We start from the raw sequence: 24,670 nt of genomic DNA on the forward strand, positions 1-24,670 counted from the left end.
CTCGCCATAGTTCACTGTACAGTGTTTCGCTTCTTGCTCTTTGTTGAATTGCTGGGATCTATTTTTCCTTAATCAACTATAGTCTTATTTCAACTGTATAGTATCTTGAGATAATTTTGTTATGATAAGACACTTTAAATAAAATTGAATTGAATTGACTTGAAAGCGCTTAAACATTCAAAACAATATTCAATAAAGTATATACTTCAACTTTAACTGATAACGGTACACTTTCTTTTAGTCATTTCTTATCAGAGGTTTACACAGAAAGACAACCCTAACCAGATATCTTCATGCTACATGATCTTCAAATATAGAGGTAGATATAATACATTTTAAACAATCACAGCTTAGTTTTAATTTCAAGGTTTAATTTACATTTATCTTGTTAAGAACCTTTTAGTTGGCCCCCAACACATTTTCAAACCATTAAATCTGGCCCTTATTCCAAAAATTGTTTGTACAGCCAATGTTAAGTTTGTATGGTTCTTAGGTCAACACTGCACTTTAGCTTCACTCAGTCACTCAAACGTTTATCAGACATAATCAATGTTTCAACACATCTGAAGCTGATCGTGAAGAAATATTTCTGAAAATAGCAGTTTTATTTTGCTATTATTTTCATCTCTTACAATAATTTTCCTTTTTATGCGAGTGTTCACTAAACTTTCTCGACAGGCTAAGCACATAACGTGGCCAATTAGCTTGTCCGTTCTGTACGATTCTCGACAAGAATCTGGCGATACCATACGTATCAGGATACATGTACAGTACGATATTCTCCAGCATATTGTAGAAACAAGGATATCTTTGTAGTATTAAGGGTTCTCACCATGATTTTTTCACAGCGTAGGGGGACCTGTACACGGCGCAAATTTTGAAATGTGTAACACTATTTCCTCCATTTTTAGGGGCTAAATTTTGCACCATTCTCCTTTCCCTTGGGCACCGAAAACAAGGACGATATATATATATTTTTCAAATGTAAATCATTCATTATCACAGCGTTACGATTAAGACACGCTTCATAAAAGCAAAAAATGGTAAAATCCCTCCTACGCCGCTTGAGACGCGGAACTTTGGCCCCAATTCACACAGTAGGGGATCAAAATCACAGTGTAGGGGGCCCCTACCCTGAATGGCTCAGACGAGAACGCTGGTATTGTCGAGTACTTGACTTTGGCGTTTCTTAATTTAAAGATAACATGACTCTCGACGAAGTCGTAACTGCCTTCATTTTTTTGAAACAAAGTCAAAACTTTATAAGCTGCTTGAGATGACTGTATCCTCTCGTCCTCAGCCATCACAGGGATCCCGCGGAATTTAAATGTTGCTTTATCCGTAATGACTTCTGCCATCTAGCGGCCGGAAGTTTGAGTGCAACACAAAAATGGAGAAAACACTGTAAATATTTTGCATGTTTATTGAAAATAAAAAACATAAATAACTATGATTAACTTAAAATATGATTTTAAAGTTACATACAGTGTTGTTGAGTACAGATCCAATATTGTGGGGAGAAAGATAAACATTAATTGCGGTAATGGAGTCAAAGTATAATCTCTGCAGTGAGCAAACATGGAAGCTCGTTGCACAACAACGTGTGATAAACCACGATTCATCGATTATCGACTGATCGATACAACTGTCGGTTTTAAGCTCCGCCGCTTCCTCTCAACCTTTTGAGAAATATTGTCTGCAGCCCCGAGGAGAGAGAACCAGGGGCGGCAGAGTAATGTAAAGGCTGATTTATTCTATTGTGTTTGTGCGAGAGGCTGTATTGGTTCGCCCGGCCGGACCGAGAGAAAAGCAGCTCCTAAGATTAAGTTGCGCATGTACAGCGGCTGAATATGTCTCCGGATCAGCAGAAGATGTTAAAGCCTCTCGCTCGCCGCCCCCCCCCCCTGCTTCAACCCATGTCAATCCTTGCCGTCTCCCCCCCCTAATCTCCCCTTCTTCGATAAGCCAATCTGACCCACACACACACACACACCGACACACACACACCGACACACACGGCCTCTCAAGTCCGCTGCCGTGCAATCTCCCGCACATCAACTGCCAAATGAAGTTCCTCCTTAGAAAAAAAAAAAAAAAAAGCCGGTATGAGGCTTCATGGCTGGCGGCAACCGCTGCTCTCGTGTCGAGGCCAATAATCCGGCGTCGGGGCTTCAGGTGCGGCGAGAGCGGTGATTGACAGGGCTTGATATGAGGCCCTCGCCTCACTTGACATTTGGGTTTCATAAGGTCTGGAACAAAAGGTAGGGGCAAAATAATCAGAGAGGCAAATAAATCTGTTTATTCTCCTCAGCTGACCCCCCCCCCCACCCACCCCATCACTCACCTTCACAACACCCGCCGCCGCGCTCGCCCACATCCGAGCTCAACCGGTGGAGTGGAAAAAAGAGAGGGCACGATATTACCTTTTTCTCTGAGCCTTAGTGGGATTCACACACCGCTACAGCAGGTCACTTTAGGCCCTGTGCTTACCTGGAATATTAGTTTGTATGTGTGCCCCGGATAGAGGTGTGTATTTGAATGGCGGGTGTGTGTGTGTGTGTGTGTGTGTGCACAGCCTCGGCGTCCGAGACAACAGCGAGTCGGACGGACTCGCCGCGAAAGACCGGATTGATGTGGTGTCACACTGTTTGTTTGAGCGAGAGAACGAGGGAGGAAAAAAGAAAGGGGTAATGATGTCAGACGAGCCCGGGAGGTTCAAGACCCCGATGTGCTCCATACGTACCACCACGACTGTAAACATCTATCCAATAAGCTACGTTTTTGGGGACGTTATTATGGTTTATTTGTTGCTATAAGTGAAGCTAAATGAAAGGAGGCGGTTGGTTTTTGTGTCATGCTGATCCAACAATTGTGTTTGATCTTCCCACGCAGAGTTCCCTCCTTCTGCTGAATAGACAGTAGAACTGTGTTAAGTCTTGGGAGAACTAGTTGTTCCATGTGTAGAATTATTTTTTTCCTTAAAGCAGCGAAAACATTTTCAGTTTTTAGAAAATACCTATTATTTTAATGGTGCTCTTCTCTAGGTAACGTTTCCTGGAAGACCACAACGTTTCTTCACAAAGAGGGTCTTGTCCATACATTATCTGGACAGTAGGGGTGTTAGAAAAATATTGATATGGGGATATATCGCGATAGTTTTTTGCACGATACTGTATCGATGTTTTCGATTTTATTTATTTACTTTTGGCTTGAAAATCATATTTCGTGTGTTACCATAACTCATGATAAATTCATGATACTTTATCGATATTCAACAGCGCTGTATTTGCTTTGAAAGTCAAGTTTTATTTTTGAATCATACTTCGTTAATGGTTCGTGGTCCGGTTAAGTATGTGTGAAATAAAGTATTTTATTTTTTAACATTTATACAATTAACGTGCAAATAATCAAGCCATGTTAATTTTACGATTCTACAATAATCTTCCAACAGCTAGATGGCAGCAGTCATTTCGGTTTGGAGATCCCGGCGATGACTGAGGATGAGAGGATACAGTCAATTCCAGCAGCTTATAGAGCTGATTTTTGGACATATATATATATATATTCTTTTATAACAAATGAAAGCAGTCACGACCTTGTGGTCTGTCACTTCTGAAACACCAGAGTCAAGTACTCGACAATACTACAAATATATCCTTGTTACTAGAGTATCACAATATATCGCATGTTGACCCTGTATTGTGGTACTTATCGCCATTTTCTTTCCAATGCACACCTCTACTATACAACCTTCACATTCTGGTCCATCATATGTAGGAGACAATGCAAAAGCAATCAATCAATTTTTTTCTTCTATAAAACGTTATGCTGAAGGACCATTTCTTTTAAAAGAAAAAACTTCATTGAAAAGGCGTTCATCTTCTAAGCGGATCTAAGCAGTGTTACAAAACATAATTACGTTCCGTAATACAGTAGATGAGTTTTTTGTACTATTATTAATAGTAAATGGTTCGTCAGACAGAAAATAGATTTAAAGTGGTGACTTTCACCAACTGTATGATATTAACAAGACTTTTGTTTTAAAATTGATAGAATCATTTATCGGCTGTATTTGTATTTTGCCATTACTGAAGAGTACATTTCTGAAATGACTCGATGCATATCATTATATATGATAAATGATGTTCTTCTAATACACGAGTCACATCATTGATTACTCAATAATTACCAATGATGAAAGGTAAAAATAAACATAATACGATAGTTATTGTATGAAAAATATTTGTATGTAACAGGGCCAGGGCTTACTCCTTTTGGTATCTGTGAGCTACCCAGTGGGGGGCACCACATTAGTGACCCCTATTCTAGATCAAGGGTCTGTAACTTAACTGGCTGGTGGTCCACCTACTTGTAGAGTCTGGGCCACAGGGTCTTTAGACAGTTTTTTTTTCTGAACATCATTTGATATTTTACGGATTCTTGTTTATTTACCGTGGATTTGTGCCATTTTTGTATAATGTATGCATCATTTTTTGGGGTATTTTTCTTGAGAAATGTTAGGTTAGGTAGAACTTTATTGATCCCTCAGGAGGTCTCCTTCGGGAAATTGTTTTTTTTTTTTCCAATTAGCCACAGCAATACAGCAATTTTTCATAAAAAAATAAAATAAAATAAAATAAGAACAAAGAGAAAAGCTCTATAAATTACAATATGTGGTGTTGTTTTATTATTTCCTTCACCATCTGACCTTGAACAACAGATAGAATCCCTTTCTCTGTTCTCGATATTCTGGATGTCTTCGGAGTTATTAGTCTATATGTGCCCCATGGTGGACTAAGGGTGTCTCTCGCCTCATGACCCAGGTAGCTGGGACAAGAAAACAATTCCAATGATGGTTGTATCGTTACAGTTATAAATCCTAAAAGTGATATTTAAAAAAAAAAAGATTGCCTGGTGCAATCAACGTGGCCTTTTTTTTAATCCCCAGACACCCCTATTCGACTAACATCCGGGTCACCCGCTCGCCTCCACCTGCAGCCATCAGATAAAACGCGATAAATCAGGCGATAGTTTCCAGAACCATCGCTGTCATCTTTCCTGCTGTTGAAACCCACGTGGGGGGAGCCCGCTTCCATTGGCCGGACCCTCCGCGATCGGAAGGCGTACGACTCACACTCCGAGGACCCCCATTGGCTGCCCCGTTAATAGCCCTGCTCCTCCTCCTGGACCACCCGGCTCCGCCTGCAGGGGGCGTCGCGGAGGCGCCAAAGAGAGGGGTGGTGTTGGGGGGGGGGTGGAAGTTGTAGTTCTCTGCAGCGGGCTCACATCTGTTCCGCTTATCTCCGACTAATGGGATCGAAACTACACGTCCCGTCGTCGCCCTGGTAATAGTGTTGTGACTGGTGGACTGTGGTCTCGGGTGACTTGTGGATCCGGACCAGACGCTTCACTCGCGGAGGTGACGCGCCCGGAGGTGGACGTACATCTGGAGAGAACCCGCACCTGGACGCGGCTGCTGTGCCACTGAAAAAAAAGGACTTTTTTTTTAAATAAAAAAAGATGTCGAGCACAGGATCCCTGGATGTGTGCTGTCACAGCGGCGCATAAGATTTTTTTTACACCCTGTTTTTACGCACGGGTGTCGCTCACTTTTTCTTCTCGAGGTGGATGAACTTTTGAGATCATTTTTTTAAAACATGATTCGAGACCTGAGCAAGATGTATCCTCCGTCCCGGCACCCGGTAGGTTTTTATCCGTTATTAACGGTTCTTATTCTAGTGGGGGAAAAAAAAAAGAAAAAAAAGTGCGCAAATGAACAACCGCGCGTCTCACGCGTTATCACTTTAGGTTCCCGTGCCAGTGCGCGCTCGCTCAGGACAATACGGCTCATTGACGAACCAACTGCAGCTGCATGTGTGTGTGAGGGGTCGCCAATAAAAAAAAAAAAGTCCCGGACTATGTGTGACACAGAGGCCACATTGTCATGTACAGTCGGTTCTGTGTCAGTCGTGACTGTTGAACTTTTGGTGGCTCATCATGTCTTCATCTTCTTCTTCTCCTTCCCTTCCTTCCTCCACCCCTCCATCCCTCTCTTGGGTTTTTTTTTTTGTTTGGGGGGTGGGGGTTGAGGTGTCGCACCAGCCGGGACAGCCCTTCAAGTTCACCGTCACCGAGTCCTGCGACCGGATCAAGGAGGAGTTCCAGTTCCTGCAAGCCCAGTACCACAGGTGAGCGCGACCTTGAAGTGCCTATGGTCATCATGGCTTCAGAGAGTCTTCATAGATGTTGACCAGACACCTGTCACTCTGAACTTCTCTTTATATTATACAATACCGATGCAAAATACACGACCTTTATAGCCTAATATTTGTAAGTTAATTTCCCATTGATTTGAGTGAGTTGTATAATCTTTAAACCCATTAAATGCAGACGGGATTATTGATTTATCTTCATGAAACACTGAACCGAGGATAACTAGATTAAACAATTTCGATTGGTTTATTGAAGAAAAAGAAAAAAAGGATTATTACTTGTTTTATTAAAGGCAGACACCCTTTGGTTTTTTTCTCTGATCCAAAATACCTGCATGCTTCTGGTGTTTTGACTGTGGAATGAAGATGGATGATTGAACTGATAAGCACTTGCTCTTTAGAGCTAATCTGTTACAATAGATGTTCAGTTTCAGTCACAATTTATTTTGTGTTGTAGAATAGTGGCTCCAGTCGGTTTTTATTACTCGGTATCCAGACATAAGTCGCTATTACTGAATAGTTAAACAACGGATCTATGAATGAAAATCATTTTAAATGAGAGAAACGACAGCAATAAATGACACTTTTTCGTCACAAGACAAACATTTTAGGTCAACTAAAATGTTGGTTTTAAGTCCAGTGCAACCATATCAGAGACATGTGTGACTCACTTCTGTCATGGATTACGATACGTCGAGATAAAACCGTTGATTTATCTACTAAGGCCCCCCATCGACTGAGGTTTTCTTGGATAAAAAATTAAACCAACATCATCTTCAGACGTAAATTTCCTTTTTTGTATGGTCTTATCATTTAAAAGCTACGTCAGAATTTACTGCGAATCTGAACCACGAGTCGTCTACAATTAAATGTAGCTATGCTAGCTAGCGTAATTCTTCGAACACAATCCAAGCGTGTTTGATGCCACATGCTGCCACCAGGAGGCGTACAATTCCATTGCACCAGCTTTTGATTCAACATGCGTGACCATAATGTGACATGAATTTGCCAAAAGCAGCATGAACCGTTTCAAGATAGATTAAAATCTTATGAATGATAATTTACCTTTTTTTTTTTTACCTGGCAATACCTTCCTTTCCCCACTAGGTGGTACACTCTATGCACATTGATAGGCCCAGATTTTTCTGTGAGCGTTGATTAAGCTAACAATGAGAAAATATTTTCTCCAATTTTTGAGGTATATATTTTTTTATAATAACTTCATATTACTACACGCAAACCTTACATCTTTTGGCGCTTTGTCCACAAGTGTATTCTCACCTTCTACGTGGCCCAGAAGTCGAAAGGTCTTCCACTCCTGATATAAATAACTTTAACACCTCAGATATCCTCTTTATTCTCTATTTATTTTCCCATTATCAAAGAAACTCTTTTCATGAAACAGTTTTCCTGATAAATGTGTTACGGGGGTGGCGAGGAAAAGCTTTACAGAGACTCACTAAGAGAAAATAAATGATATCAAATTGCCTGCTTGAGACCTTGGCTCCCTGATTAGGCTACGCAGTTCAATTCAATTCAATTCAATTTGATTTAAAGCGTCTTAGCATAACTTTACAGTTGAAGTAAGACTATAGTGGAGAAAAAGGAAAAACAGATCCCAGCAGTGAATCACATTGTGGCGATGGGGAGGAAAGCAGAAACCTCGAGCAGAACCAGACTCATTGTTGACGGCCTCCTGCTGACCGACTATTGGCATATTATAATAATTATAATGAAAATAATGGTACCATAGGAATGAATATAGATCATGAAATGGATACAAACTTGCAGTTTTCCTTTTTTATTGTAATTATTATTATCTATTATTATTATTATACTCGTTAATTGAAATATAAATACTAATGTACTTTAATATGTTAAGAAGGATTTCTTCAAGTACATATTGTGCAGTTGATGCACTTCGCAATGTTGAAAAGTGTCTACTTGTATTACTTTTTGAATTTTAAAATAAATATATTTGAAATACTCATAGGGATTTCTTGAGAAGTTCTCTGGTCGTTGGTCTTACTCTCCGTGAAATACTACGGCAGACGAAAAACATCTCATCAAGAGCGAGTCTAGCGTGTCATAGCTTCTACATCCATGTTGTCCACGTCCACCTTCCGTTCACTTCGCCTCTTTGATTTTAATTTAACAGCGCTTGACATTCAAATGAACACAACTTGTGTCGTTCGACCGCAAACAAAAAAAAAACAGCGGCTGTCGTGGGTTTCGGGGTCAATCTGTTTTTTCGGGGTAAACCTCATCAGCCTCCGCCTGGAAGTGCAAGATGTGTGAAATGCTTTGTAGCCGGCATGACCGAGCGTGAAATATATCAGAGTCCTGCACATGATACCAATGCATAGTAATCGGCCGAGCGCCGGACGCCGGCGTGGTAATTGTCCAATCACCTGGTGAGATGAACCGGGTTGGTCGGGCCCCGGCGCCGGAGCCGAACCCAATCCTTTAGAACCCGCCGCGGACGTGTGGCGGTCCGCCTCGCCAAAAGTTGAAAGCTGCGGGATTGATTTGTTAACAGTGAGGAGGGGAAGAGGGTCAGATGCACTCGCTGAATATAAACTGGCTTAAAAAAAGCATTTATCTCCAGAGATTCTTATTTGCATGAGCTTTATTTAGAAGAAAGTCGTCTGAGGAGAGCTGGAAACGTCCATCACATGCAACCGTCTGCTGCTCCTACTCTTTCAGACAGACTGTTTTTTGTTGGTTTTGTGCAGCTAAAGTGAATATTCTTTCCTCTATTGTCATCGTTTTTAAGACGAGGGTGACTCATCTCTTGGCTCGGAATGAGGTCAGTTTGTGTCTGACAGTGAAATAAACAGGAGGCTGTCAGGGACGGATCAGTTGTCACACAGTTGTCGAGGCTTCGGGTTCAATCTAAACATGTCTTACTCCGGCTCTTTGAATGCTAGTAGGGATTTAGATGTAGTGTAACACGTTACAAGTTAAGGATAAATACACTACCTTTTTTATATGATACTGGGGGCCATGGATTTGAATCTGAAATGTGTTTTAATTCGGAAAAAGACTAGATCTTCTCATATAAAATACTATAAGAAAGTAACTTTTGAAAGTTATTTTATGTTTTCTATTACAATAGTGTGTGTTAATCATATAATTTCAGAATTAGAATCAGAAACGTTTATAGTGTCAAACATAAAAATGTTTTGTGATGTCAGTACAGAATAAAAATAATGAAATAAGATAACTCACAAAATATGCTATAGAAAAACAGAAACAGGCACTAAAGGCAGCCATATTGTAGCACATATTTTACTTAATACAATTAACAATTTGTAACAATTTATAATTAAATGCAAATATTTATGCTTTGTTCATTTTTCTGGTTGCAATTAAACTTCTGGCAGCTAGATGGCAGCAGTTACTATGTCTTCCGAAGCTATAGTACTACTAAAATCCCAAAATGACTGGGGATGAGAGGATACAGTCGACTTAAGTAGCTGATGTTTGGACATATTATGCTTTCAAAACAAATGAAACCAGTTACGTCTGTAAATTATCCAGCAAACAGAGGAAATCACTGGGGAAATACTGCAAATATTTCCTTGTTCCTACAGTATCTTTAAATATCGCAATATATCTAATTGTTTTCCCTTGTATCGTGATACGTATCGCATCAGCAGATTCTTGCCAATACACACCACTAGTATCGATCAACTATTTGACTGGTGCCGATACTTTCACTTTGATACCGGTTCTTGAAAAATACTTTTTTTTAATACCAATTTTATGAGATCAATGTTAACAAAAGGAAAATGATATTACACATTGTACAAATCTCAAGTTAAAAAATAAATACAACACATTTTCAGTGCAAAAAAAACCCAACTTGCTAAAAAGTTAATTTGACATTTTATACTACCTATTCGGTTGGTACCACAAAAGAACCCAAGTTTGATACCCAGACCTATACACAAAAAAGAGTCAACTGTGGATCATCCCTTCCCTCAGAACTGATCATCATATCCTGGCGTGTGTGAGCACAAGATCACTTCCTGTAAGTTCAGAGGAGGATTCAATTGTGACGTTAATACCTGGGCACTCCTAAAAATACACTATACACTTTTCTTTGTACTTGTCCTTTGGAAGGATTCCCAATGCGGCCTCATCATTTTTCATACCTAAAACTAGCTAGTCACTCACTTAAGCTAATGCGTGGATCAAAAATCCAACCTGCCAAGTCGTTTTTCTGTGGCAGATAGTTTTCTATAAATTCAAGTACATTTAACTTTAGTTTGAAATGGTGAACCATAAAGATTTCAGTGTTTAAGATAAGGGGAAGCAGATGGTAGATGTCAACAATATGAGTAAAACTGGAGTTTGTTCGGTGAAGGAGGACAAACACAGAGTTGATTAAGATAAATTGAGCTTCAAAGAATGAAAAGAGAATAAAAAAATCAGACTTCTACTTCCTGTTTGGTGAATAGACATTTACGTAATTTGATTTTGAGTTTGTCTCCCCAGTTTTAATCGCTGTCCTATAGAGCTTTTCCTTCCTTCTTAGTTTTAGTCTCCTAATAAAAAGTTTCAATATCAAACATTAAAAATGTTTTTTTTTATGACCATGAAATCTGACAAAAAAGTGGGAAAAATAATTTTGACAGATTCTGTAATATTTATTAAGAAAATATAGTAAATTAAATGAATTCATAATCATTTTAATAATGAATAAATAAATAATAATAATAAAAAAGATTAAAAAAAGGATTTTTACACAAAATGTTGTGGGGTATAATTAAAAAAAAACCATACATTTAATGTAATCACTGAGACTTAAATCTGCTCTAATGGCGTTTGATAAAAAAGCACCAAATTCTATTCACTCACTTCTTTACTTCACTTATTCTACAAACATTCTGCAGTCTACTGACTCCTTTAAGAAACACCTTGACGTTTCTATTTGTTTTCCTTGAATTTCTCGAACTCCTGTGTTGTTCTCAGTATTATCTTGATCTTTAAAGTATGTACTTTTTTGAGTATTGTTTTGATTGTTTAAGCGCTTTGTGACCCTGGTCTCGAAAAGCGCTATACAAATAAATATTACTTACTTACTTACTTACAGACAATGTGTGATGTCATCAGATAAAATCAAATGAGCAGTTAATGATCATGTTTATTCTCTAAAAATAATTCAAAAACTTGTTTGCTCGTAGCCATTAGCACCCTAAGCATTCCTCCTCTAAATAGATATGTAACGTATATGAACATATGAATCCTGATCTATATTCTTAAAGTAGGACTTCTAGAGATGATGGAATAATGTATGGAGCCATCACACATTAGAAAAAGTGAAAACACACCCAACAAACATAATTAATAGTTTGTTATTGACCCAACTTTGACTTTTCACTTCCGTGCACCTGACCCCCCCGATCTGCCTGCTCAGCACCCTGACTTGATCACTTTATTTTCGACGGCCGTGAGAAATCGATCAGCAGCCGAGCTGGTCTGGGACTCTTTCCTGTAATAACATTTAAGAAGCAGGTCGTCACGTGGCTCCTCATTATACGCCGGCTTTTTTGTGGATGCTGCAGTTCGGGCTCTTCCACTCACGACGTAAAAAAAAAAAAATATGATGAGGTTTGTGGTCTATTGATCCATTAATTACTCTGCAGCGGCTGCTGAGCAAAGTGTCTTCGTCTGAAGCGGGAGATGATCACGACTTCCCTTCTTCTTCTCAATCAAATTTAGGGAAATGAAAGTCACAGGCTGCTGTGACATTCCTGCCTGAATTTCGTTTACCAGCCGTGGATGTTTTTCGATGTTCACTCTGTGCTTGTGTTTTGTTCACAGTCTGAAACTGGAGTGTGAGAAACTGGCCAGTGAGAAAACTGAGATGCAGCGACACTATGTCATGGTGAGTCTTATAAATGAAACATGTGATGCTAATACATGGTTGTGACTCATTCTTTCTTTTTTGTTGTGTTATTTTTTTGCAGTATTATGAGATGTCGTACGGACTCAACATCGAGATGCACAAACAGGTAGGACATGTTTTCACCACCAATAAATGTTTAGAAATATTTGCCTTTTTATGTCCAAGGAGCATCAATACTTCGAGATGTATGTCAATCGACATAGTTTAGATTATTTTACTTGTGTTTGGTCATTTTTGGCAAATCTAGCTGAGCTCAAAAAATATTGATGATTATCTTTAATTTGGCTTCTTTTTCTATTGTGATCGTTTCTTATAGTTTCCATAGTACCTCGACTAAACTTCATTGCATCAGAAAATCATTGCAAAAGAAAGAAGATAAATCATGATTAATTATATTAAACATGTTGACACGCCCGACAATTTGCACTTTGGACTAGACGGTCACTATAACATGAACTGTCACGTACGAATAAATGTTCCTTTTTAAAAAAAAAAAAGGTTTTCCGAAAAAGGAAAACCTGCAAAAAACTTGCTATTAAACAAACAAGTCAATAAATTACAATTGGTATTTGTATTGGGTAGAAATGGGTCATATATTGAAATAAAATTAAATTTTATATAAAAAATAAAAGTAAACTTCAATATCAATGGCATCGTTTTTATGACTAAATGAATGAAATTAAATGAAATGTATTTAATTAAAAAAAAAAAGAGCCTTTATTCGTGCAGAAATGTTCAATGTTCTTTGTAAAATAACATTATGAAATGACATATTATTCATATTGCATTGAAACATTAGGTTATTCAAGACAGTTTTTATCCACCTTAATACGTTTTAAAGCTGATTAAATGGTCACAAGAGAAACCAGCATGAGGCTCTCTAAAATTCATCGTAACAACTTAACTCAAATGTAAAATTCATTTAAAATAGATACCGGGAGAAATGGATCATGTGACGTTGTATCTTATTTCACTACAAACATTGTGTTTGCATTAGGTTTTACATGTGTGGTTACATCAGTGTCCAGTAGGGGGCTTTTTTTTGTATTTACATTCGAGAATAATCAATCCCAGATGACTCAAGCTGTTCTTTGTTACAGATTTGGCAAAAATAAAATGATTAAACCACACATTAAATCACATCGATGGTCACACAGGTATGAGTTGCTCAAACTATAGACCGTGTTTAACCTCCTCAACATTACAACAACAAACCGAGACCCATGTATGTATTTTTAATGACTATCTGAGGGTTTAGGTTTTAGCTATTGATGCGACAACAAGAAATACATAGCATTACTTGTTCTTCCTTGTAAAAATGTCAAGATCGGATGGGAACATTTTTATCCTACTGCCATTTCAAGTCTTTATTGACAGTTTGAATGAACTGGTGGTTCAAGCTCCTAAAAAAAGGTGTTTAATATCATTTTCCCAGCCTGGATTTGGAACCCAAACTGTCGATTCAAAATCATATCAAATTGCACACTTTTCACAAAACGAAACAAATGAAGGCGCTAATTGTTTTTAATAAAATATCAACGGCTTTCTTTGTACAACTCCTTCTCACGCTCTGGTAAAAGAGCGGCGGCGTAAAATATATAATTACATTATTCATTGTTCCTCCTGCGCCGCGAGCTCGTGACATATTCTGCCAAGTGAAAAATGATTTCCTCAGTTTAATGGAACGAGAAAATGGGCCCGTAAAAAAAAAAGAAGGACTGTAGTGAATAAAGATTTCGTCTTTAACGAGCCTTTACATTAGGGCCGACCTTTTTTATTTTTTTTCTCTTCCCTTTCCTCAAACACAGGAGGTCATTAGCATAAATGTGTGTTAACCACACATCAGCTGCCAGGCTAAATGGGCCACAGTGAAGCGGCGACATTAAGAGAGAAAAAAGTGTGTGTCTGTGTGTGTCTGTGTGTGTCTCTGTGTGTGTGTGAGTTCTGCAAAAAAAAAGCCCTGGCTTTTTTGTTTGGCTGGGTGTGTTTTCATGCTGTTTGTTTGTGTTTAGAATGTACATGTTGACCAAGAGAGAGAGAGTGTGTTTGTGCGTTTGTGTGTGTGTGTGTGTGTGTGTGTGTGCTCATTATACAGTGTTTGACAAGTCCGCCTTGGTGTCGCACACGTACATGTATGCAGCTCTGCTCAGCCTCACTAATCGCAGTTCTCTAATGAAATATGTCCCGTCTCAATCCCCGCTGTGTGTGTGTGTGTGTTTACCCCTCCGTGTGTGTGTCCCTATCACTGCAAATAACTAAAAAATCACATCAAATGTGGCCCCTGTGTTTTTGTGCTGCCCAATTATTATCTTTTTTTATTTATTTTTTTTATACCAGGGAATCATTAATTTCCGCCAGCGTGTATTTTGTGTGTCGTTTTTTTTTTCCCCCGGAAGCAAATAATTGTGCAGTCTGTGTTTGTGCGACCGATGTTTGCCAACGGGCTTCGATGCAAATATGCGTTTCCTATCCACAACTAAATGTGATGATACCGCAGCCAAATTGAGGGGGGGTGGGGGGGGGTGGAGGAGATGATGGTGTCTGTGGGGCTTCAAACTACAGTCCCATTAACTCAGACGCTCTCCCAGAATTGCTAATATTGCTTGTTTAGCTTTTTTTTTTTCCGAGGGTAACAGCCCCATTGATTTCTGGCTCAGCTCTCTGTTTTATTTACACAGAAGGGCTCCGGTGTCTGGGGAGTGAAATGTACCAACACTCGTTAAAGAGAAATTGACTTGTAGACCGAGGACGGGCGGGGGGGCTGCGAGGAGGCGGCGGGGGCCGAGGGGCCCGAGCGCCGGGCGACTGAGCGGCGAGAGGACAGCTAATCAATTGCAAATTAGCGAGGCTGAAAAGAGAAATAAAAAGCGAAGGGAAGAAGCCGGGGGAAAGGAGGTGGGAGGAGAAAGTGGTGAGAGACGGAAGTAATGAGACGTTTTGATACGGAAGGACTGGCAGTGTTTTATAGCGGCTCTGACAACTCATTTCGCCGCGGCGGAGCAAGGAAGGGTCGTCCGTGTCGTGTTGTGCAGTTCCCTCACGTAAATGTCTCATTTTAATATCGGCTGTCAGGGAAATGAATATATTCTAACTATTTAAATAACAATATTTTTAGCCCCCCTTTCAAGTCCGTGTCAGGAGAGTGCGGCAGGAGCCGAATTGAAACGTCGTCGTAGGTGGTTAAGTTGTTGAACGACCGGTGGGCTCGGGAGCGGGTCAGTGGCTGAGCTTTTTTATATGGATTGAAGTTGAGGTTTTGCTTTGAGCTTCGTGGCGATTCTAAACACACGGACAAGAGCTTCAAAGGCGAGGGTTAGGACTGGGGATCGGACTTCGGTTCTTTTGTGGCCCCCATGGAAATGTATCAGAACATGATTCATCAAAGGCAGGGGACACTATCTTACCATAAGGCAAGCCATGGATCATGTGTCGTTGTCATCTTATTTCAATACAACAAAACAAGTTTGCATTAGGTTTTACCTGTGCGGTTATATTAGTGTCCAGTAGGGGGCTTTCATTGTTGTTTTTTTTGGAATTGTAAGTAAGCAAGTAAGTAAGTAGGTAATTTTTATTTATATAGCGCTTTTCCAGACCAGGGTCACAAAGCGCTTAAACAATCAAAACAATATTCAGTAAAGTATATATTTTAAAGATCAAGATAAAACTGATAACACAACAGGAGTTCCAGAAAATCAAGGAATTTTGTGGATTTATTTACTCTAGAGAATCATCAATCCCAGATGACTCAAACTTTTCTTTGTTACAGATAAGGCAAAAATAAAAGGATTAAACCTGACACATTAAATTAAATTAATGGTCACACAGGTATGAGTTGCTCGGACTATAGACCATGTTAGACCTTCTCAACATTAAAGCAACAAACAGAAACCAATGTATGTATTTATAATCATCAATAAATACAGGTTAATTTTCAACTTGTAAGCAAGTGTTCTTTTGCTTTGAAATGGTTTCATATTTATTTTTTTTTCTATAGGAAAACAGCTCTCCATATTTGTACTATGTGTGATTTCCTTTTTGTTAGAATGTATCTTATAGTTATTGGTATTTGAAAAGCATTGTTCCGGAACCATCGCTATCACATTTTTTCAAATCAATAACCAGCCCTAGCGAGTAATGGATAAAAGAGAAGATAATAATAAAGTAAAGTTAATGAGAAAGCATATGCAAAGGAATGCTGGATGTTGGAAACCAGTCTGCGGTCCTGACTCCACCACCAGGCAATGCCATGGAATACGACAACAAAAGTTGGACGGTGGTGTCAGCAGGTTTGCTGACGATGCACCGATGTGTGGTGGTAAAAAGACAGTTAAGCCAAGAGGCAAAGCTTAAGATATACTTTGCTATCTACGTATCCTACCCTCACAGATGTTCATGAAATAATGGTGTCTCTGCCCGGTGGCTGTGTTCTCCGTCGGAGATGTGGGTGAGCATCAGAGACTCAGAGTAGAGCCGCTGCTCATCTGTATTTAGAGGAGTCAGTGGAGGTGTTCAGGGCATGTCCCATTGGTAGAAGTTTATGGCGGAAACGCTGGAGAGTCTTTGTCCTTGTGAACGCCTCGTGGACCCCCTGGAAAAGCTGGACGAAGTAGCTGGGGAGAGGAAAGTCTGGGACTCCCTGCTGAAGCTGCTGCCCCCGCGATCCGACCCCAAATTAGTGGATAACCAAATATCAAACAGTTCATGCAAGATCAGAGCCTCAGGCCTACGCCGTCCATCTCTGTGCATCGTCGAGTTGACCGTGTTTCTTCTTCTTTCCACACACAAACACAGACTGTCACAGGGGAGTTGAGCCTTCATGTGGTGGGTCCATTAGGTGTATTAGCTGCTGGTGAAAAGTGGTGCTGATGCGGTGCTTACAAAGCTCCGCAGGGGAGACGGACATTTGATCTCCCATCCGACCCAATCTGACTCCAGACCTGCCGCCTGATCTCATTTCACTGATGTCGGACTTTAGAAACTCTGGAGCGGTTTCCTTTATTTCGTAGGACGACAGTCTCTGCGATAAGTGATTATGGGAGACGATAGCTTTAACATGACCATCTCAGCTGAAATTATTTCTATTTATTGGGTAAATAGAGTAAGTAAGTAAGTAAGTAATATTTATTTATATAGCGCTTTTCGAGACCAGGGTCACAAAGCGCTTAAACTATCAAAACAATACTCAAAAAATGATATACTTTAAAGATCAAGATAATACTGACAACAACACAGGAGTTCGAGAAATTCAAGGAAAAGCCTGAACAAATAGAAACGTCTTAAGATCCGCGGAAAACAAACCAATAGGCAAAATACATTTGTCAATCATTTAAAGCCAAATTTAGATTAAAAGAATTACATTTTCTTTAAGATTTGTTTAAAAAATGTGAACAAAAACAAAGAAATGTGCGTGTTTTTATTAAATATGTGGTGGTACTAATCATCAGGTGGTCGGACATTGAGAACAGAAAAGCAAACAAACAACTGCTTCTAAAAAAACAACACATTTTTAGAAAAATGAAACCTTTTGTCCACAAATAAGGTAGCGACGGGAAAGAGGAAAATTAGCGACGCGAAGAGACGACACTGACTCCCCGGGATAACAATTAGTGTGGCCTGCCCTTCGGGGGCAGGACACATGAATCGCGGCAGTTAACTAGCTCGGAACTGCGGCGAAAAATCCATCCGGTCCTCAGATCTCACCTCGGTTTCTCCGTGAGCGAACTGAGCAACGAGCTCTGCGCTTTGATTTCGGTCGGGATCGTAACCTCAGAGAATTCTCGACAACAACCGGAGCGGGTGAAAAGTCGGGGTCTGAGGATAACAAATTCTCCACAGGACGGTTACACTACGGAGAGGGAGAGAAAAAAAAAAGAAAAGAAGCAGGTTTGTTGCGGACAGACGTGACATCTCTGCACTCACAATTGTCCGCCGCTGATGTGAAATGTCACCTGAAATTGTTTGTGTTGCCTTGTGGAAAAAGCAACACTGTTTCCTTTCATGCTTTAAAGCTTCCATTCTTCCTGCTGTGTTAACAACACAGAGTTTCACTGGAATCGTGGGTTGTCTTGTAGCGATCGGACGGTTTCGATTTTTGTCATTTAATTCTGAACGATTATACCATCTAGAGATTGTTCCCCAAAAAATACTCTTTAAAGAATTAACCATCAATCATAGACACATATTAACCCTCGTGAACAACCTTGTTTACTCTTACTTATGAATTAAATTTGTCCTTATGTGTTAATCATGATCCGGTTATCACTAGTTCTGAGCAGCCTGGTGGTTTCTCCAACCTTTGCTGACTGGTTTTGAGTGACACCTTTTGAAGTAACTTCAATCTCCAACCTTTATTCTTAGTTCATTTAGTTGGGAATACGCTATAAAACTAACCAACTTATAGATAGATCGATAGATAGATCGATAAACACTTAACTTTCCATTTCAAACACTGCTGTCTCTAGCTCCCTCTCAGTGAACCCAGTAGATGGTGCAGTTAAACGACTGTGAGGATAATCTGCTATTAATTTTCTGCTGCCAGAAGCAGTTTTTAATCTTTTGAATCGCACCGATCATTCAAGAGTCATTGATACGCCTGAGTAACTCTGGATGCATGTGCCCATGAATCTGCTCTGTATTTAGTCGAAATTTATGATGAAACTGAAGCCTCTATAATTTAGCATCAATGTGATATAATCTATTTTTATCTTCAGAGAGTGTGTTTTTATAACAGTAATTGTATTGTCTCACCTTGAAAATATGAGTAATGTTTTTTAATTTAGCGGCTTTAAATGAAGCCAGACTTTTCGTGAGGTGCGGAAATTTTTTTTTCCAAAAGTAGAGGAAGATTAGATGATAAACTTACTTGTGAGTTTAAAGTGTGAAAACAAAAACTTGGGCGATTGAGTTTCCTGCCAACAATCATTCATTTTCACTTTGTAGTCGGTGCCCGGAGGAAAGGTTACATTCATAAGTATGTTGTTGTCACGAAAAAGCGTTTTGAAGCGTTTCTCGAGAGAGATTCGAGGCAACGAACATTGAAATCATTTTTAATTTTCGTCTGACATATTTAACTGGAAGAATCAAGGTTCTGAGGTTAATCAATTGTCACTTTAAAAACGTGTGATTTCCTCGTGTGACAACCAACGTGACAGTTCATTTTTTTTAGAATATATGTGCTATGAATGTTGAATAGCAGGTCTGACCTGGTGCGCCATTGTCATGTGACAGGCCGTGATTATCTTGAATTGTACACTTTCAGACCAAAATTGTCAGCCAGATAAAATGTTTCTGAGACGTCTTACAGAGTCGGGAGTATTTAATCACCTCTTGCCATCCTATTGACCAAAGAACTATCACCATTTCAACTTAATTTAGTATTTTCTTTTTCATTTATAACCACTGCAAGCTAATTACATACAGTTAAATGCAGTTTTTGATCTGTAATAAATATAATCAGTTGTTTATAATCACTGACGACATAATCTGACATGGATATCAACTTCTATTACATATGGGGAGAAAATACTGGAATATTTTGAATTGCATTTTCCAAACACAATCTATAATATGTTTTAGTCAGATTGAGATATTGTTTTTTTTTTCATTAAGTGTCATTAAATTCAAGTATCTCTTATTGTTTTTACTCACCAACATCTATCTTTAAATGTGATTAATTTTTATTAGGAAACTCTTTATATTTTCTTGACATCCGTAATATATGTTCTTTAGATTATCGTAAACACTACATCAACATGACGATGATCTTCTTTCATTTAATGTCAGCTGTCAAGCCACGTCAAATTATTTTGAGGCCAGATTTGAACTCTACAGGTTTATAATCAGTTCATATTAGTACATATTTTGTACGAATCTTTGATCCCTCTTTGTTTGGATTGACTGATCTTAAGGATATGAGGTTTATGTTCCATCAAAATGGAAATAACATTGTGCTAAGACGTATTAAATATCAAACCTACATCTTTTTAAGGATAATAATCTTGTTAAGAAAGGCTCATGGATTTCCCCTAACTTGGTAATATCTGTACTACAGTGTTTTGGTTTTGAGAAGGATGTGATAAAAGAAATGTAAATGTTGTAATTTGAGTCCATTATCTATTATCTGATAGTTGGCAAAAATTTTACTTGTAACTTTCTCCTCGGGAAGGTCCTCCAATCATGTCCAACCGGGAGGAGACCTTGGGGCAGACCCAGGACAAGTTGTAGAGATGTCTTCTTATTACTTTCCTGGGAACACCTTAATAGTTTCCCTAATTCCCCAATAGAAACATTTTAAAGGGATCAATAAAGTTCTATCCATCCGTTCTCCCAGAAGATACAGCAGAGGTTTCTGGGGAGGGTGAAGTCTAGGCCTCTTCTTGCTTGCTGCTGCCCTTGTGACTTGACCTTGGATAAGTGTTGGAATAAGAAACGATGGATGAACAAATGCTTTTTTTCTGGTCCGAGGTTGCATTCATAAAGTTCCTCGTTTGTTGAAATAACTCTTTCATGTGTCGGAATTTTTTTTTTTGAGACACTTTCTCGACTAAAAGCATATTTGTGAGGTCAGAAGAAAGAAGCAAGCAGCAAGAATTCTGACCCGCTCTAGTAGAAGAACTCACATTTCTCCAATCATTAAAACTATGCATTTGCTGCCAGTTTCTTTCAGGATCAACTTTACAATTCTGGTTCGTACTTTCAGATCTATTCATGGTCAGGCTCTAGCCTGGGTGCCATCCTATTTCTACCGGGGGCTGCTACGCTTGGTACCCTAAAAAATAGTCTGGAATCGCTTTATTCGCTTCGGTTTGAAATTCGAGATCAGGGGGTAGGGTGGCGAGTGTAGGAGCCCCCGGTAGAAATAGGATGACACCGCGGCTAGTCAGGCTCTTCCTTACTGCTCTGAGGTCTGTGGATCAGAATCAACCGACGGTTCCTGAACACACTTCCGGACCAGAGGAGAGAAATCCTTCCAGGCTGTTGCTCCTAAGCTTTGGAACGATCTCTGTGTTTGATGATCTACTGACTCCTTCAAGAAACATCTTAATACCTTTTTATTTGTGCTTTTTCCTGATTTTCTGGGACTCCTGTTTTATGTAGTCTTGGCCATTTAGTTTAAGCGCTTTGTGACCCTGGTCTAGAAAGACGCTTTACAAATAACTATTACTTACTTACTACTAAAGATAATCATCATTTATTTCATGTGTACGACTCAGTTTTGGACCCGGACGGAACACAAACCAACAGCTATTGTTAGAACTAAACCCCCTCGTAGAAACCACAATCTTCCACAAACCCCGCTGCCATCGATCGTTGCCGTTCGCCACGTGCCGCGCTCCCTGTTTTCGTCGTTGTAGGCACTTAGTGTTACAAATAAAGGACAGGATGCCGTCGCCGCGCGCCCACCGGGAGTGTGTCTTTTGTCTTTGACTGTGTCGGTGTGCGCCGTGGATTTGTGTTGCACTTGCAGCGCTCCCGGTGGGACCATGGATCAGGCAATTTCCTGTTAAAAAATCCTACCTGGTGGCGGGAGGAACGGAGTGCTGTATAATCTTTAAAAGCAAACCCCTGGGCTCGCTACAAACATCTGATGAATACAGAGGAGGCAGACGGTGTGTGTGTGTGTGTGTGTGTGTGTGTTTGTGTGGATCCAATGTGGTGTCAGTGGTAACAGGAGCCCCGGAGGCTTCTGACTGAACCAGTAAAAGTTCATTTCTGGCACAGTGAAAAAAAAACATTTGAAGGTGGTTGTAAATGTAGTGATGATGTTCCTTCATTACCTGAAACAATAACACATATTTCCTAATCCATCCCTTTTTTTCCTTCCTGTCACACCATTATTTCTTTCTTTTATCATGTTCAGCATCTGTGTTGAAGTGCTATTTCTCCTTCTTTTATTCTTTTATGCTGAATATCCTTCTCTCTCTTCTCACACCTTTTATCCACTCCCTTCTTCCTTCTCTTGATTACTTTCTTTAACTTTGCTCTCTTTATCATTTTATCATTCTTGCCCTCTTGCTGTCTTTCATCGCTGGCTTATCCCTCCCTCTCTCTCTCATTTCCTTGTTTTCTCTGTCTTGTTTTTCACTGCCATCTTTGCTTCTTTCCTGGTCCCCTTATCTATTCAGCTTCTTATCTCCTCCTCTTCTTTTCGTTCCCTCATTTTTTTTCGTACCCTAATCTTCTGCACTTCATCTTGTTTACTGAGCCGCCCTCCTATCTTTACACAGTCTTTCGTTCCCTCTTTTCTTTGATTGTCTTAAGGAGAAACGATTCATTCTCTTCCTGAGAATTCCGGTTAGATATGTGTCGGGTGTGTATTGGTCGGAATCTGATGATGAAATATGTATCACGATACAAGTGCAACAATACAATAAAATAATATGTATTGTAGTAACAAAGATATCTTTGTAGTATTGTCGAGACCACATGACTCTTGACGAAGTCGTAACTGCTTTCATTTGTTTTAAAACCAAAATATGTCCAAACCTCAGCTTTAGAAGCCGCTGGAGTCGACTGTATCCTCTTGTCCTCAGTCATCTGCAAGATTTTGCGGTATTTAAATGAAGCGGGCAGAAGTTTGATAGCAACAAAAAAAGTAAACGTGTTTTAAATAACTCCTTGAATATCTTACCGTTGTGGAGGACAAAATGACTGCTGCCATCTAGTGGCTGGAAGTTTAATTGCAACACAAAAATGACATCTGAATATTTGCATTTTAATTTAAAAAAAAAATACTATATCAGAAATATAAACAATGAAGGAACTATGATAAAAAAAAAAAATAAATGCATTCAGTGTTGAATAAACAGTATCTTGGTAAAAAATATTGCGATGTATCGGTTTATCCATATTTTCTCAGACCCCTAGTTACATAAATATTTAAATTAAAAATAGGAAAATCTGATTCAAGTGAATGAGCTGCAGCTTGACTTCCATACTTTCGTAGGTGTTTTTTTTTTCTCCCGCCACACGAGGCGTGAAATATGTGTTTATACGAGGAATGTTTTGTCATCCGCTGACTTTGTAGCCGCTGTGTTTTAACCGCCCACCTCTCTGTCTTGCAGGCGGAGATTGTCAAGCGACTGAACGCAATCTGCGCCCAAGTCATCCCTTTCCTCTCTCAGGAGGTAAGAGCCGAACGCCTGTCTCACCGAGTTAAGAAGGAGGTGGGTGAGCCAGGGAGGGAGGGAAGGAAAGAGGGGAGAGGAGCGACAAAGGCGAAAGAAGTAAGGGGTGGGAACTCGAAATGACAAATATTGTACACACATGCATGGACATGACACACACACACACACTGAGATTATCCTGGGCTAATCCTCTCTGCTCAGGATAGGCAGATATGCTCTGAACTTATTACATTTCTCCCACTAACATATGCAGCAGCCCCGCAGCCAACTGTGTGCGAGAATGTTGTCCACCTGCACCAATTGTGCGACGGCGAAACAGCGAGAAGCGTTTTCTACACTTTTGTTTACGAGCGTTTAGGTGTGTGTGTCCAGCTGATAAATCCCCCCGGTCCAGAGCAGAGGAAAGTGTGTGTGTGTGTTTTGAGGTGGGAAGTGCAGAAATGAGCGAGTGTGGACTCTAAAGCTCTCCTCCAGATTAGCCATGGATTAGGAGGGTTTAGGGTGGATTAGGAATAATGGCATTAGACAGCGGTGCTGCTACACAGAGCCCGGGGCCCGCGGAGAGGGGAGGCAGGGACAGGAAGTGGCTTTTTAACCGCTTTTGTTTGGATTCTCAGCCACATTGGCTTGTGTTTTCAAGCACAATTATACGATTAATATGCAGCAGTGACGAGTCTTTTCTTTTCCAGAGTCCATATGCTTTTAAATGTTACTGTAGTGCTTGGGTGGCAAGTATTAAGAACAATTAACATTTTCAAATTCATATTTACTGTATATTTACAAAATAATAGGTGGAGCATTGTAGGGAGAAACACACAGACACACACTTTTATATAAAGTAAACAAAAGTTCATGTCAGGGCTCTATAATTCATTTAAAAAAGGTAGCTATGATTGATGATTTTCTTCCCCCCCATTTTTCAAGATAAATGGCATTATTTAACAGTATATTTTTTTAAAATGTGTAATAACAGTTTCACACATTTTTTTAACTTGTGATGTTTTGATAATTTTACATTTTTACAATCTCATGTTCATGCTCAAAAAAATCAATGAATCTTCTTAAATTCACATCCCAAACTGGTCTTGCAACGCCACTTTTATTTATTTATTTATTTATTTATGTCTCACCCCCTCTCATTGAACTCATCGCTGCAGAAGATTATGCAAATACATGCCATACTCCTTTGGAAACAATTCTCCCTTTATGAAACTTTATTTATACCACCATGAGGAGCATTGAGCCTCTCCGTCTTCCGTTGGAACCCATTACAACTGACTATCAGAAACATAGACTCATCACTATTGCACTTAGATTTCGCCTCTTTTCATGCCTTTTGATCCATTTTTCACTGCTGCTGCTTTTAATATCTGAAAGTCTTTCATGTGTTTTAATGTTTTAAGGATGTGTTCATG

The 24,670-nt window shown here is 39.5% G+C and overlaps 1 protein-coding gene across 3 annotated transcripts in view; it reads left to right on the forward strand.

Annotated features, from left to right (window-relative positions):
* The first annotated feature begins 5,501 nt into the window (after positions 1 to 5,501).
* LOC148087489 (transducin-like enhancer protein 4) overlaps positions 5,502 to 24,670 on the forward strand; it is a 42,016-nt gene continuing 22,847 nt past the window's right edge. For 2 of the 3 annotated variants that reach the window (XM_087788545.1, XM_087788553.1), the window contains exons 1-5: positions 5,502 to 5,702; positions 6,091 to 6,188; positions 12,045 to 12,108; positions 12,191 to 12,235; positions 23,193 to 23,255. In XM_087788545.1, coding sequence (XP_087644671.1) covers positions 5,658 to 5,702; positions 6,091 to 6,188; positions 12,045 to 12,108; positions 12,191 to 12,235; positions 23,193 to 23,255 — 315 coding nt within the window. In that variant the 5' untranslated portion in view covers positions 5,502 to 5,657. The remainder of the gene's footprint in view (positions 5,703 to 6,090; positions 6,189 to 12,044; positions 12,109 to 12,190; positions 12,236 to 23,192; positions 23,256 to 24,670) is intronic. The other variant, XM_087788563.1, reaches the window with a different exon arrangement.

This window comes from Callionymus lyra, chromosome 1, assembly GCF_982586985.1.
Source record: "Callionymus lyra chromosome 1, fCalLyr1.hap1.1, whole genome shotgun sequence".
NCBI lineage: Eukaryota > Metazoa > Chordata > Actinopteri > Syngnathiformes > Callionymidae > Callionymus > Callionymus lyra.